The 13,332-nt window shown below is 42.0% G+C and overlaps 1 protein-coding gene across 1 annotated transcript; it reads right to left on the reverse strand.

The window, feature by feature from the left end:
- Window positions 1-10,304: 10,304 nt before the first annotated feature.
- Window positions 10,305-12,891, reverse strand: LOC118490490. Its single transcript, XM_035988151.1, has 4 exons — window positions 11,812-12,891; window positions 11,160-11,737; window positions 10,803-11,027; window positions 10,305-10,538 (listed from the first exon to the last, which is right to left on the reverse strand). Exons 1-4 carry the CDS (start codon window positions 12,494-12,496, stop codon window positions 10,305-10,307), a joined length of 1,722 nt encoding a protein of 573 aa, XP_035844044.1. The 5' UTR covers window positions 12,497-12,891.
- Window positions 12,892-13,332: the final 441 nt, after the last annotated feature.

The following is a 13,332-nucleotide window of genomic DNA, read 5'->3' on the forward strand; positions in this document are numbered from 1 at the left end:
TACATTATCTTGAGATAGTTTTTCCACTCCACCAACATTTTTTTGCATAATAAATGGATGCTTATACTATATATATATATATATATATATATATAGGGGTTGGTTAACGTACAAGGCTTAGAGTTGGCCAGAAAGTCCAAATTTCCTAAAAAGTGTAAAAAGTCATAAAACACCATAATGTCAACCATAAAACACACAAAAACCCACAAATAATATGATGAAGATTACTAAAACATCATGTATGTGGGTTTTGTGTTGTGTTTTAGATGTTAAGGCTCTGATTATGGAATGACAAATATTATTGTGTTTTATGTTGTTTAGCATTTTGTGTTTTATATTCATAGTTATACGATGGTGCGTTTGAAGTTTTTACGGACTATTAGAGTTTGAATATGGTGTTTTAGTAATATTCATTCTATTATTTGTGAGTTTTAGGTGTGTTTTATGCCCGAAATTATAGTGTTTTATGACTTTTTACACTTTTTAGGAAACTTGGACTTTCTAGCCGAACCTCACCCAACGTACAATATTCCTTAACGTACAATATGTACGGGATGAAATTACGCACGTTATAAAACTCAAAAACCCTAATCATGCATGTTGAAAACCATAATCACGCATGAACATAATCACGCATGTTATATTTTCATAGCGTACGTTAACCCAGATTGTACAATACACTTTCTCTCTCTCTCTCTCTATCTCTCTCTCTCTATATATATATATATAGTCAGTGGCGAAGCTTGAAAAAAAAGTTCGGCGGGTCGGAAGGTAACGGACCTAAAAAAAATTTCTATCGCGTAGTTTCGAGGTGTATGTTCGGGTCAGATGTCGGTGATTCGATTCGGGTCGGGTCAAACATTAATATCAAATAAAAACCGTTCTCAAACATTAAAAAAAAGTTATCATTTTATTCTTCCCCATAGTAAAACAAGTTAACAAATCACCCTAAATTTCAAACTCTAATTTCTATATAAATCAAATCGCAATAAGATTAAACAAATAAAATTAGCCATAGTTACAGAAAGATTCAACAAGTTTAGGGCAAAAATTCGGACTAATTTCACCCATAATTTCAACCTAAATCACATAAATTGCAGCCCTAAATTAAATCTAAAGATAAAAAACACATACCTTTAACCTTATGAAGATTGAAGAAGTCGAACAAGAGTACAAGATCACAACAACGAGCAACGCTTTGGCTTATGTTCTCGAACAAGAAGCCGAAGTCGAACAGTTCTGGAACCTGCGTTATCCCCCTTCTGCAGTTCTGGCTTGTGGCTTTTGTTCTTTTGGTCGATGTCCCAAAGTAAGGGAATTTGGTTTTTTTTTTTTTGGATAGGGTGACCTTTTAAGTTGGGTTATATAATGATTTGATTTGGGCTATATAATATACATTCTAGTATTCTACCAAATATAATGATTTGGGCTATAATATTTGGGCTAATTAAATATTTTATTTGGGCTATATAAATAAAAAAAATTAAAACCGGGGGGTCGAAAATGTATATACCTAATTTTTTTATAAAACTGGGGGGTCGAAAACGTATATACCTACAAAATCCTATACGAAACGTACATATATAACATTACTGACCGAAAAGTTCGGGGGGTCGGGTGCCCTCCTCGCCCCTTAAATCATGCGCCCCTGTATATAGTGCGAGTTTCATTGGTCAACACTAAAAAAGTGGGGAACACATTTAACAATTTAACTTAACATATAAAAAATCATTTTTTTTTTAAATTTTTTTCTGTGCCTTTCTTTATATATACTTTTAGAAGCATTTTTAATACAAAAATCAAAAAATAAAGATATAAAAAAACATTTAAAAAAAAGCTTAAATTTTTTTTACAAAAACATGGTTTTTTATTGGAATAGTTTCTACCCAAATTTTTATAAGGAAAAGCGCTGAAAAAAATTTAAAAAAATTGATTTTTAACATGTTAAGTTAATTTTATAAGATATATTTTTTAAAACATTTTTTAATATTTTTTTTTATTAAAAATGTTTCAACATGTATTTATAAGGAAAAAAACGCCGAATTTTTTTTTAGAAAATGTTGACTTTTAACATGTTAAGTTGAATTTTTAAAAGTGTTCACCCGTTCCCCACTTTTACATATAAGCTTATAAAACCCGTCGGACCCTTTGAAAATTTGAGCCTCGGGCGATGGCAACGGGTTGGCTGGCCCAAGAGCCGGCCTGGTATCACGCCTTGGCTTTTGAGATAAAATCGAATTGGATAGCCACACACTTTTTAAAACCAAGATTATGATCTGGTTCATCGAACTCATATGCGTAAATTTCTCCTGTTGTGCTAAAATAAGTTATGCCTAATTGTTTCATTGATGAAAAAGTTTATGTTTACGTGAACAAACAATTTTAGTCCATATGTATTTAAGTAATTTTGTTTGTGAAACTTTTTTTTTCTTTTCTGATTTTCCCATTAAAGGAGTTGTAAGTTGCAACTGGGAGGATAGACAGCAGATCCAGTACGGTGGTTGCAGCCAAGTTACGAGGTGGCGCGTGAAGTGATGCGAGCCAACGTGTCGTCGATGATAAATTCTAAAGTGGTAATCATTTGGGTCGCAACCCCTGGCTCCCATTTTTGTGAATCCAGATCCTGTTTAAAGCCACAAAAATTAAACCCACAATGAGTATGGCCGGTGACTTCGGGCCCACCTTTATTTACTGTTATCACTTTAAGGTACGAGTGTTTTCTTTTTCAACTTTGGCTGGTTGTGGTACACCCGTGGGGATAAGGAAGTATTTAGTATCGGGTATTGGTATTGGTACTGAATTTTTTCGTATCGAATTATTTTTTATACCGATTAAGTAATCACATTTTATAGTTTTTGTTGCCAGTATTTTTCGTACGGTACCCATTTTCAACTTAAAATTCCGATTTTTAACTTCAAATACCGATACCGTACCGAACATTTTCGGTACCAACACCCAATTTTGGCGATTTTTAATATTGGTATTGAGCTCATCCCTAGGTTATGATGGGTACCCATTTGATGTGGCCGTGAACCCCTGGTGAAACACCTCCCCAAGAAATGTTAGTGAGGAATTTTGGTTGTAGGTGTGAGGCAGCTCACGCCAATGAAGAAGGTGGTTTGGTGGTGGTTAGTGAAAATTTGTGAAATCATTACGCTATAGGTGAAAAAAAGTGAGTAAAAACTCATACCTACTGACGACGGGGGTAGCCCAAAGACAAATAAAATCACTAATATGCAAAGAGCTTAAAAGGTTGAAAGGTTCATCGGATGAAAAGCTGCATAATGAGTGAATCGAGGAACAGTAACTAGTCATGTCCACCAACTCATCTCACCAACTCACGCTCACCAACTCACAAAGTCAGAGCAGGTCTGTACAGGCACACCCTATTAACCAGGGGTCCAAAGCCTTGAACCCCAAAAGGGGAAACCCTCCATAAGCAAACAGGTTCCACTAGTATAGTCCATACCATTTCGAGAGGTGTCTTCCACTATAAGAAGACAGCTCGAAGACACTTCCGGGACATTCCAAAAAGCAGAGATTCCTCAATCTCTTGTCATTCAAGAGTTCTTTGTCACCTCCAAAGTACTCTTCATCAAATTCATCTCATTTGCTTTCTTTTCTGAATTCGAGCTAGTCTCGAAGAAAGAACTTCAAAGCAAATATCTCAATCATACTAGTGAACCTCCTTCCACGTTTTGCAAACGTGGAGGGACCCCGCGACCTGCGTTAGGCAAAACTGAACCCTTCAGCCCTTTTGCCTGACCAGCTAAGCTACCATCCTTGGTCCCGTGTTTGTTGCATCAACAAGTTGGCGCCCACCGTGGGGCTACGCCGCTATTTCTCCTCAGAAGAGACCTGGTACGTGTAGCTCCTTTCGTTCAAAATCGCCATGTCAGAAAGTGGATCTCCGGGGGAGGTGAACCAGGTTCCTAACACCTCTACCCCGGGAAGTGGTCAAGCTCACACAACAGTAACAACGCCTTTTTCAACTCCGGGGAGTACACCCGAGTTCCTTACCTTTAACACACCGACCCCGTCCAGATCCGGAGCTCCGTCTCCCAACGTCGGTGTGTCTGACACTCCTACACGCGTTGAACTCACCCCCGAGGGGGTCGCTAATAACTTCCTTGAGCTAAGATCACTCCTTAACCAACATGTGAACAGAGAAAGGGAAAAGGGTGTAAGGATTCGTCTAGACTATGACGAACCTGAGCCGACGTTGTCTCCTGGACCACCTCTACCACCCTTCGTTACAAGAGGGGAAGCTGGTCCCAGCAACCCTTCAAACTTTCATCCTTATTTGTCTACTATGACAAACCCCACTGTTCATCCCGTTCTTTCTTCCCAACCAACCGCTAGTGGTACTCCTCTGGGACACGAGTTAACCCTCGACCAACTCCTACAATCCCCAGTGACTAGTTGTCCCACTTCTCTGAATACCACATGGGAGCAAGCCCTGTCCGTGCTCCCTTTAGCACGAAGTGCTGTTGCCAGCACCCCTCTTGGGGTAAGTTGCTCGGTTGGTCCTGGAAGCCTTCAAGGTTTCAATTTCGTGCCCAATGTGATGTCTCAGATGATGGCCCACTTCCCTTGGCAGCACTTCATCAATCAAGTGCTGGCCACCCAGGGAAACCAAGGCAATAATAACAACGAAGGCACGAGACCTGAAGAGGACTTGGCTAAACCTTACAAGCCAAGCAACCTTTCATGCTTTTCAAGACAGATAGCTGATTATGACTTCCAGTCAAAAATCAAAATGCCTGCCCACATCAGAACGTATGATGGGACCGAAGATCCAGAAGATCATCTTCAAATCTTTACTGGTGCTGCTCGAATAGAAAAATGGTCGAATGCTGAATGTTGCCTAATGTTCATGCAAACCCTCATTGGGTCCGCTAGAATTTGGTTCAACGACCTTCCTGCTCAAAGCATTCGAAGCTTTGATGATCTCAGCAGAGGCTTCCTGGCAAACTTCTCCCAACAAAGGAGATACGTCAAAGACGCGACTGTAATCTTCCAAATAAAACAACGAGATGACGAAAGCCTACGAGCATTCATTGAACGGTACAAAAAAGAAGGGCTAACCTACGTGGGGGCTGATGAGAAAATGAGGGTTGCCGGTTTTATGAACGCCATAACCTCTAAGTATCTCACACGAGATTTCAACAAATCTCTACCCAAAACCTTGGAAGAAGCCCTTGAAAGAGCCGAGGCTCACATCCGAGGAGAAGAAGCTGTTGATATCAAGGAACAAAGGAAAAGGGGTTCTGGTTGGCGAAGTAGCAGTCCAGCTAGAAAAAGAGGCAACTTCAACTCTTACGACAGACGCCCAAAGGGTTCAGACCCTCGAAGGGTTGAAGGGCGTAACCCTTCAAGCAGAGATAAAAACATGAGTTTCACTCCTCTCACCAAAACCCCTCAGGAGATTCTGGCAACGGAAGAGGTCAAGCAAAACTTCAGACCTCCCAGGCCTCTTCCCAAAAGTCGGAAAAACGAGAACTCCACTCAGTTCTGTGAATTCCATGAAGAAAAGGGACATCACACCAATGATTGCTTCCAACTGAAAAAGAGAATTGAAGAGGCCGTCAAGTCGGGAGAACTTGCCCACTTGGTAAAAGGAGTTCGAGACAAGATGGCTGAAAGCAAAGGAAAGGAAGTAAACATGGTGTACTCTGATGACAAGGCCCCTTACAAGAAACAACGCCTGGAAGCTTGGGAGCTTCAGTGTGTCTGCTTCCCCCCAACAAAGAAGGAACCACTACCTGGCCCTCTTGTGGTCGAAGCCCTCGTGGGGACATTACAAACATGCAAAGCATACATAGACACGGGAGCAGCCACTGAAATCATGTTCGAAAAATTCTTTAACCGATTAAGCAATGAGGAGCGTTCAAGGCTTCAACCCTCCGGGACTTCCATAAAAGGTATCGCTGACATAACCTTGAAACCTTTGGGGCAAATAACTCTTGACGTATGTTTCAGGGAAGGTTTAAAGGAAAGGACTCGATCACTAACCTTCGTGGTTATCAATATCCCTTCCAACTATGATGTGATCATAGGGAGGCCCGGACAGTGTGCATTTTACATGGCTGTATCTGTTGGCCATGGCACTGTCAAGTTCCCCACCGAGAGAGGGATTGCAACCCTTCAACCCTCACAGGAAGCTTACCTGATCGAAGGAGAAAGTCCCGATGACGAGAAAGACAAACAGGGGTTAGTCATCAACCCTAAGTACCCCGAACAGCGGATAAGGGTCAACCCCAACCTTTCTCAAGAAACTCTTTCATACCTTGAAAAGCTGCTAAAACACCACAGCGATGTATTCGCCTGGTCCCCCGAAGACATGACCGGGATTCCTCGAAGCATTGCTGAACATGAGCTAAGGATACCACCAAACGTTAAGCCAGTGGTGCAGAAGAAAAGAAGCTGGGCACCCGAAAGAAGCCTAGCAGCTTGCCAAGAGGTTGAAAAACTCGTATCAGCTGGCATTCTTCGAGAAGTTAAGTACCAGTCATGGATTGCTAATCCTGTTATGGTTCGAAAACCTGATAACTCTTGGAGAATGTGTATAGATTTCAAAGATCTTAACAAGGCTTGTCCTAAAGATTGTTACCCACTCCCAGAAATTGACCTCAAGGTTGATTCACTCACGGGATACCCGTTCAAATGCTTTCTCGATGCATACAAAGGCTATCATCAGATCCTCATGAAAAAAGAAGACGAAGAAAAGACAGCTTTCCACACCGACAAGGGCATTTTCTGTTATCAAAAAATGCCTTTTGGCCTCAAGAACGCAGGAGCCACTTACCAACGGCTCGTCGATAAAGCCTTCGAAAGCCAAATTGGAAGAAACATGGAAGCATATGTCGATGACCTGGTGATCAAAAGCAAAACGGAATACCAGATGCTTGATGACATCCAAGAAACCTTCAAGAATCTTAGAAAAATCAACATGAAGCTTAACCCTGAAAAATGTTCGTTTGGGTTTGATGAAGGAAAATTCTTGGGTCATATTGTGGGAAAGCAAAGCATCAAGGCCAACCCCAACAAAGTAAAGGCTGTTCTCGAAGCTAAACCGCCGAGAACTAAGAAGGAGGTTGAAAGCCTGAATGGGAAGCTTGCAGCCTTGAAACGTTTTACATCAAAACTGGCCGAAAGATCTCTACCATTCTACAAAACGCTCAAGAATTGTTCAGATAAGAAAGATTTCAGATGGACCGATGAGGCTGAGGAAGCTTTTAATCAAATGAAGCAGCACCTTGCTTCACTGCCAGATATCGCAGCACCGGAAACCGGGGAGCTCATATCGGTGTACCTCTCAGTCGCCGATGAAGCCATCAGTGCCGTCCTAACCATTGAAAGGGATAAGGCTCAGGTACCCGTCTATTTTTTCAGCAAAACTTTAAAACTGGCTGAAACCAAATATCCTCCCCTTGAAAAATTAGCCCTAGCCTTGGTCCAAACAGCCAGAAGGCTTAGAAGGTACTTCCAAGCACATCCTATACAAGTGGTCACTGACCAACCCGTTAAGAACGTGCTTGAAAAACCTGAAAACTCGGGAAGATTGGCAAAATGGGCAGTGGAACTAGGTGAACATAACATCACCTATGTCCCACGAAAAGCAATCAAAGCTCAGGTTTTGGCTGACTTTCTAGTAGAAATCCCAAGCCAAAAGACTGAGGAAGTAAACACCACAACCACTGAACCTTCCAACCCTGAAGCCTGGAAACTATTCACAGACGGGGCTTCAAGCGTTGAAGGGTCAGGAGCTGGTATAATCTTAATCAACCCTGAAGGGCTAGAATTCACATATGCTCTTCGTTTCAACTTTCAGACCACCAATAACGAGGCTGAATACGAAGCACTGATTGCTGGTCTCCGGCTAGCCAAAGAAATGAAAGTCAACAAGCTTGAAGTGTTCACTGATTCACTATTGGTATCAAGCCAAGTCAATGACAGCTATGTTGCCAAAGAGCCCAACATGAGAAGGTACAAAGAAAAATCCAAGGAATTAATGAACACCTTTCAAGCATGCAACATCAAACAAATTCCAAGATCCCAAAACAAAAAGGCAGATGCCTTAAGCAAATTAGCGTCCCTCACATTTGCCCACCTCACAAAAAAGGTGTTGGTTGAAGTGTTGAAGGCTCGCTCAATTGATGAATTGGAAGTACAAGATGTGGTCACCGAGGAAGGTCCAAATTGGATGACTCCCATAAAGAAGTTTCTTCAAAACAATGAACTACCCAACGACCAAATGGAAGCTGAAAGGGTAAAGATCAAAGCAAGACAATATGTGTTGCAAGGAGAAATCCTCTATAAAAAAGGATACCTTGCACCATTACTAAGGTGTGTGGGCCCTGAACAAAGCAAATATTTGGTCAAAGAAGTGCATGAAGGAATATGTGGAGCTCATTTTGGAGCTAGATCGGTGGTTGCAAAGCTCATGAATTTGGGATATTTCTGGCCTTCAATGCATCGTGACACCGCTGAGCAACTAAAGAAATGTGATGCCTGCCAAATCCACTCACCGATACCAAAAAGTCCCAAACACGACTTGGTCCCCATAACCTCAGCATGGCCATTCCATAAATGGGGAATGGACATTGTCGGTCCATTCCCTCCAAGCAAAGGGGGAGTAAAATTCCTATTGGTAGCAATCGACTACTTCAGCAAATGGCCAGAGGTTAAACCCCTTGCCAAAATCACAGGAAAACAAGTCATAGACTTTGTTTGGGAGAATATCATATGCCGCTATGGGTTACCAGGGGTAATTGTCACCGATAATGGGAAACAATTCGCCGAGAAACCCTTCAGCCTTTGGTGCAAGGAGTACAGGATCAACCAAATCTTCAGCTCAGTGGCCTACCCGCAATCAAATGGCCAGGTTGAAAGAACCAACAGAAGTATTGTAGAGGGCATCAAGACAAGATTGGGGAGATATGAAAGTAATTGGCTGGAAGAATTGCCTAGCGTTTTATGGGCAATCAGAACGACGGAAAAAACAAGTCACAAAAAGACACCTTATAGCTTGGTATTCGGATCCGAAGCCGTAATCCCAGCTGAAATAGGAGTTGTAACCCAACGAGTTGTCAACATGGATCCCAGTGTAAACACACAAGAGACCATGTTGAACTTGCAACTCCTAGAAGAAGCCCGGGATCAAGCAGCAATACAAGAAGCCAAGTACAAACAAAGGATGGAGGCCTATTACAACAAAAAGGTCAAGAACGAAAGATTCAAGCCAGGGGACCTAGTCCTCAGAAACAATGAAGCCAGCAAAAAGGAAAACCAAGGGAAACTAGGCCCAAAATGGGAAGGTCCTTACACCATCCTCGAAGCACACAAGGGCGGATCCTATAAGCTGGCAGATTCAGAAGGCAAAAGGCTTCCAAGGCACTGGAACGGAAAAACCCTTAGAAGGTTTTATGTTTAGAAAGTTTGGTTTGTAGCAAAACAAAAACCTTTTGTAAAAGCAAATGTTGCTTGAATGAATGAAGTTACTTTATCAAACTTGTCTTTCTATCCTAATATCAGGTTGAGAACCTAGCAAAAAACTCCATGGCAAGGGCCATGTAAGGGGATGAGCTCCCAGGCCATATCGCTCAATAGGTTCAAGGGTTGAATGGACCTATATAAGGGGTGAGTTCCTAAATCAATACAACTCCATGAGACTTATCAAAGAAAAACAATAGTGTCTCATAGACAGGTTTGAACAGCCTACACCAATCGTTCCTTAAGTCTAAAAAATGTACCCAATAAATAGACTTACGAAATCAAACAAATCGCAACAAAATAAAAGAAAAGGATAGATACTACGTCTTGATGATAAACACTAAGGCAAAGTGACTGCAGCACTGAACCCTTTAAAGTGTAAAAAGCATAAAGACAAAGTAAACAAAGACAAGGCAAGAAAATAAAAATAAACAAGCCCATCAACCAAACATACAAACCAAATCAGAAGCTACCCAGTGTTCAACCAACGGATACTTAGCTTGAAAGGTTAAAGGCTTCAACCCGGCAGCAACCATACAAAAAGCTTGAAGGGTTGAAACCCCACAAAACAAACCAAGCAAGTAAAATAAACAAAAACACCAAACCATCATGTCATAGTCAGAAAGGCCATAAAAGACCTTCATTAGATAGTCAAAGCAAGCCCTAGTGACTTGCAGATAAAACTAATGTTCAACAGCCATATAGGCCCAACCAACCAACCATGGGAACCTTAAGGGTCCCCAAAACCTAAACATTGTTTAAAACATTACACAACATAAAATGTTTGCTAAGAAAGCTACGAATAAATGTCAGTTATCAGAGGGCTTGGAACCTTCACCCTTAGACTTCTTAGCTTTCTTTGTCTTCTTCGCCTTCACACCTTCTTCACCACCAACCGCAGAGGTTTCCAAACCAGCATCTTTCGAGGTTTCAGGCAGACTGGAAAGGGTATCATCACTGTCCCCGGAGTAAGACCTCTTCCTCGACAAAGAGCCCAAAACCTCAGCACAAACCTTCTCATTCAACCCTTCAGGCTTCAATCCCTGTAAAACAGACAAAGGCTTACCAAAGCAGGAGGATACCTCATGAATATAAGGGTAAGTTAGCCTCTCCATCTGCTCAACAGAAGCCTTGAAAATATCAGAAGCCTCGGGGCGATACATGGGTGACTTTTCCAAAGGTTGACCAGATTCATGAAGTTTATAGCCAGCAGCAAGGCCTTGGTGCTTCCCCAGGTTCAGCAGCTTTGTGTAAACATCACCAAGGGCAGAGTTAAACTCCTTGGAATGCAAAAGGTAAGTCACAACCTGCTGGAACCCATGCTCGATCAACCATTGATTATCCGCAGTCACCTGACCAACGGAAGCCTTCAACCCCTCCTTTTCTTCACGAAAAGCCTTCTGCTGGACAGATAAGGCCTCTCGATCAGCCTTCAACTTCAGCAAATTAGCTTCAAAGCTTTTCTTCAGGTCACCCATCTCAATGGCATGCATCTTCTTCAAATCCTCAATCTCCTTCTTCCAAGCTGCCTCCTTCTCTGCAAACCCAACCACTTCCTTCTTCATCGATGCAAGGGAGGATTTCATTTTGTCCTTCTTTTTAGAAAAATCCTCATACTCCCGCATCCTTTGGCGAAAGCGTGTAATCCCTTGGGGAAGCATGGCTGCAAGGTTGCAAGTAGTTAAAACCATGCGAGATAACATAGTGTCATCATCCATCTCAGCAATAGCTTCACGAACGGAAGGAGGAGCAAGATGACTAAGAGCATCTTCACAAACAGCAGCATCCTTAAAAGTGTCATCATTCTTAACCAACCAAGAAGGCACATAAGTGCCCTCAGGGTTCAACCCTTCAACGTCTCTGCTCGACGATTCTTGAACAGGGGTAGCAACACCCTTCTTCCCTCGAACCTTCTTACCACGCACAACTAATTCCTTCTCCTTCTCAACCTCTGCCTCAGCCTGATCCTCAGAAACCTCGATGTCATCACTCAAATCCACTGGCTCAGTGGAAGTGGATTGAGGAGTAGCCTTCAGTAAACGACGAGATAACCGGCGAGTTGAAGGCTTGGGAACATTGGACTTGGTAAAACCCTTCACATTTTCAACACTGACATAACCCGAGCCCTCAAACCTTTGCTCAGAGGTCCTCACAACAACATTTTCACCCGGAACAGTCGGAGCATCTTCAAAAACCACATCGGACGTATCGTCACTTTTGATGAAGTCCAAAGCAGACATAACTGCCAAAAAACAAATAAAGAAAATAAGTCACAAACAAAGTAAGACGAAAAGGCATAGGGGAGAAAATGCATACCAAGGCCATTTCTCATCAACACCGGATCCCGATCAACTTTTGCCCAAATATTACTAACCCCTAAAAGCACTAACAAATGTTCGGGAAAAGGACGAACCCTGGAAGGGCACCCCCGAATGGCTGAAAGAAAGGCATCATTTAATTCAGACTCGGAAGGCTCCGGATCGTTGAGAACAGCATCCGGATGCCTCCACACCATTTTGAAAGGAATAATGGATTCAGAAACCCAGAAAAACGTATTCTTCCATGATCCAAGGGTCGTAACCATGGAGGAAACGAGACAAGTTTCAACCTTTGTGTTCTCAAAAGTATACCAATCACCATTTTTGGCTAACCGGAAGAACCTCCGAAAGAGCAACAACGAAGGATCATAACCTAAAGCACGACACAGCACTTCAAAGTGCAAAACCCTAGCCATTCCTTTCGGATGTACTTGCCCAAAAGACACTCGATAATACTCAAGCAAATTTAGAACAAAAAACGAAAAAGGGTAACGAAGATTAGACCACTCAAAATGCCGACAATACAAAGCAATAAAACCAGGAATCGGTTTGTCAATGGAAGCATCGCAAGCAGGGGCGGTTGGATTAAACTGTTTATCAATACCATGTTCAAGACAAAACAGGTCTACCTCCTCTTGTGTCAATCGAGAAAATGACCTCGCTAAATCCTTAAGGGCACCCATGATCGGAAAAAGTAAAAGTGAAAATGGAGAAGAAACTAACCTGAGAAGAGGAAAACGGTGAATGATTGCAAAGAAAGTGAAGAAACTTTACAATAGTTAAAACAAATAAGAGAGTAAAGTAGGGGCATTAAAGGTAAATAAGTAATTTCTGCCAATCCGCCGCCTGACACATGTCAAATCAACTGTCAAATCGATTAAAATTCAAAATTCAAAAAGTAACCGCCTCAAACCCTTCAAGCCTCCAAACAACGAACCCTTGAAGCCCTTTAAAAAGACATGCATAAAAGTCAGAAGTCTTTGAGCATAATACCCCAAAAACCTCTGACTTGGGGGGCTGACGACGGGGGTAGCCCAAAGACAAATAAAATCACTAATATGCAAAGAGCTTAAAAGGTTGAAAGGTTCATCGGATGAAAAGCTGCATAATGAGTGAATCGAGGAACAGTAACTAGTCATGTCCACCAACTCATCTCACCAACTCACGCTCACCAACTCACAAAGTCAGAGCAGGTCTGTACAGGCACACCCTATTAACCAGGGGTCCAAAGCCTTGAACCCCAAAAGGGGAAACCCTCCATAAGCAAACAGGTTCCACTAGTATAGTCCATACCATTTCGAGAGGTGTCTTCCACTATAAGAAGACAGCTCGAAGACACTTCCGGGACATTCCAAAAAGCAGAGATTCCTCAATCTCTTGTCATTCAAGAGTTCTTTGTCACCTCCAAAGTACTCTTCATCAAATTCATCTCATTTGCTTTCTTTTCTGAATTCGAGCTAGTCTCGAAGAAAGAACTTCAAAGCAAATATCTCAATCATACTAGTGAACCTCCTTCCAC

Source organism: Helianthus annuus, chromosome 3 (genome assembly GCF_002127325.2).
Source record: "Helianthus annuus cultivar XRQ/B chromosome 3, HanXRQr2.0-SUNRISE, whole genome shotgun sequence".
Lineage (NCBI taxonomy): Eukaryota > Viridiplantae > Streptophyta > Magnoliopsida > Asterales > Asteraceae > Helianthus > Helianthus annuus.

What these genes read in the sequence shown, in the direction of transcription:
- LOC118490490 (XM_035988151.1), bottom strand. Translation starts at nt 12,496, where the DNA reads ATGGGTGCCCTTAAGGATTTAGCGAGGTCATTTTCTCGATTGACACAA. An exon ending in GTTGATGAGAAATGGCCTTG is followed by an intron (nt 11,738 to 11,811) that starts GTATGCATTTTC and finishes GTTTTTTGGCAG; the next exon opens with TTATGTCTGCTTTGGACTTC. An exon ending in TAACTACTTGCAACCTTGCA is followed by an intron (nt 11,028 to 11,159) that starts GCCATGCTTCCC and finishes TTTGCAGAGAAG; the next exon opens with GAGGCAGCTTGGAAGAAGGA.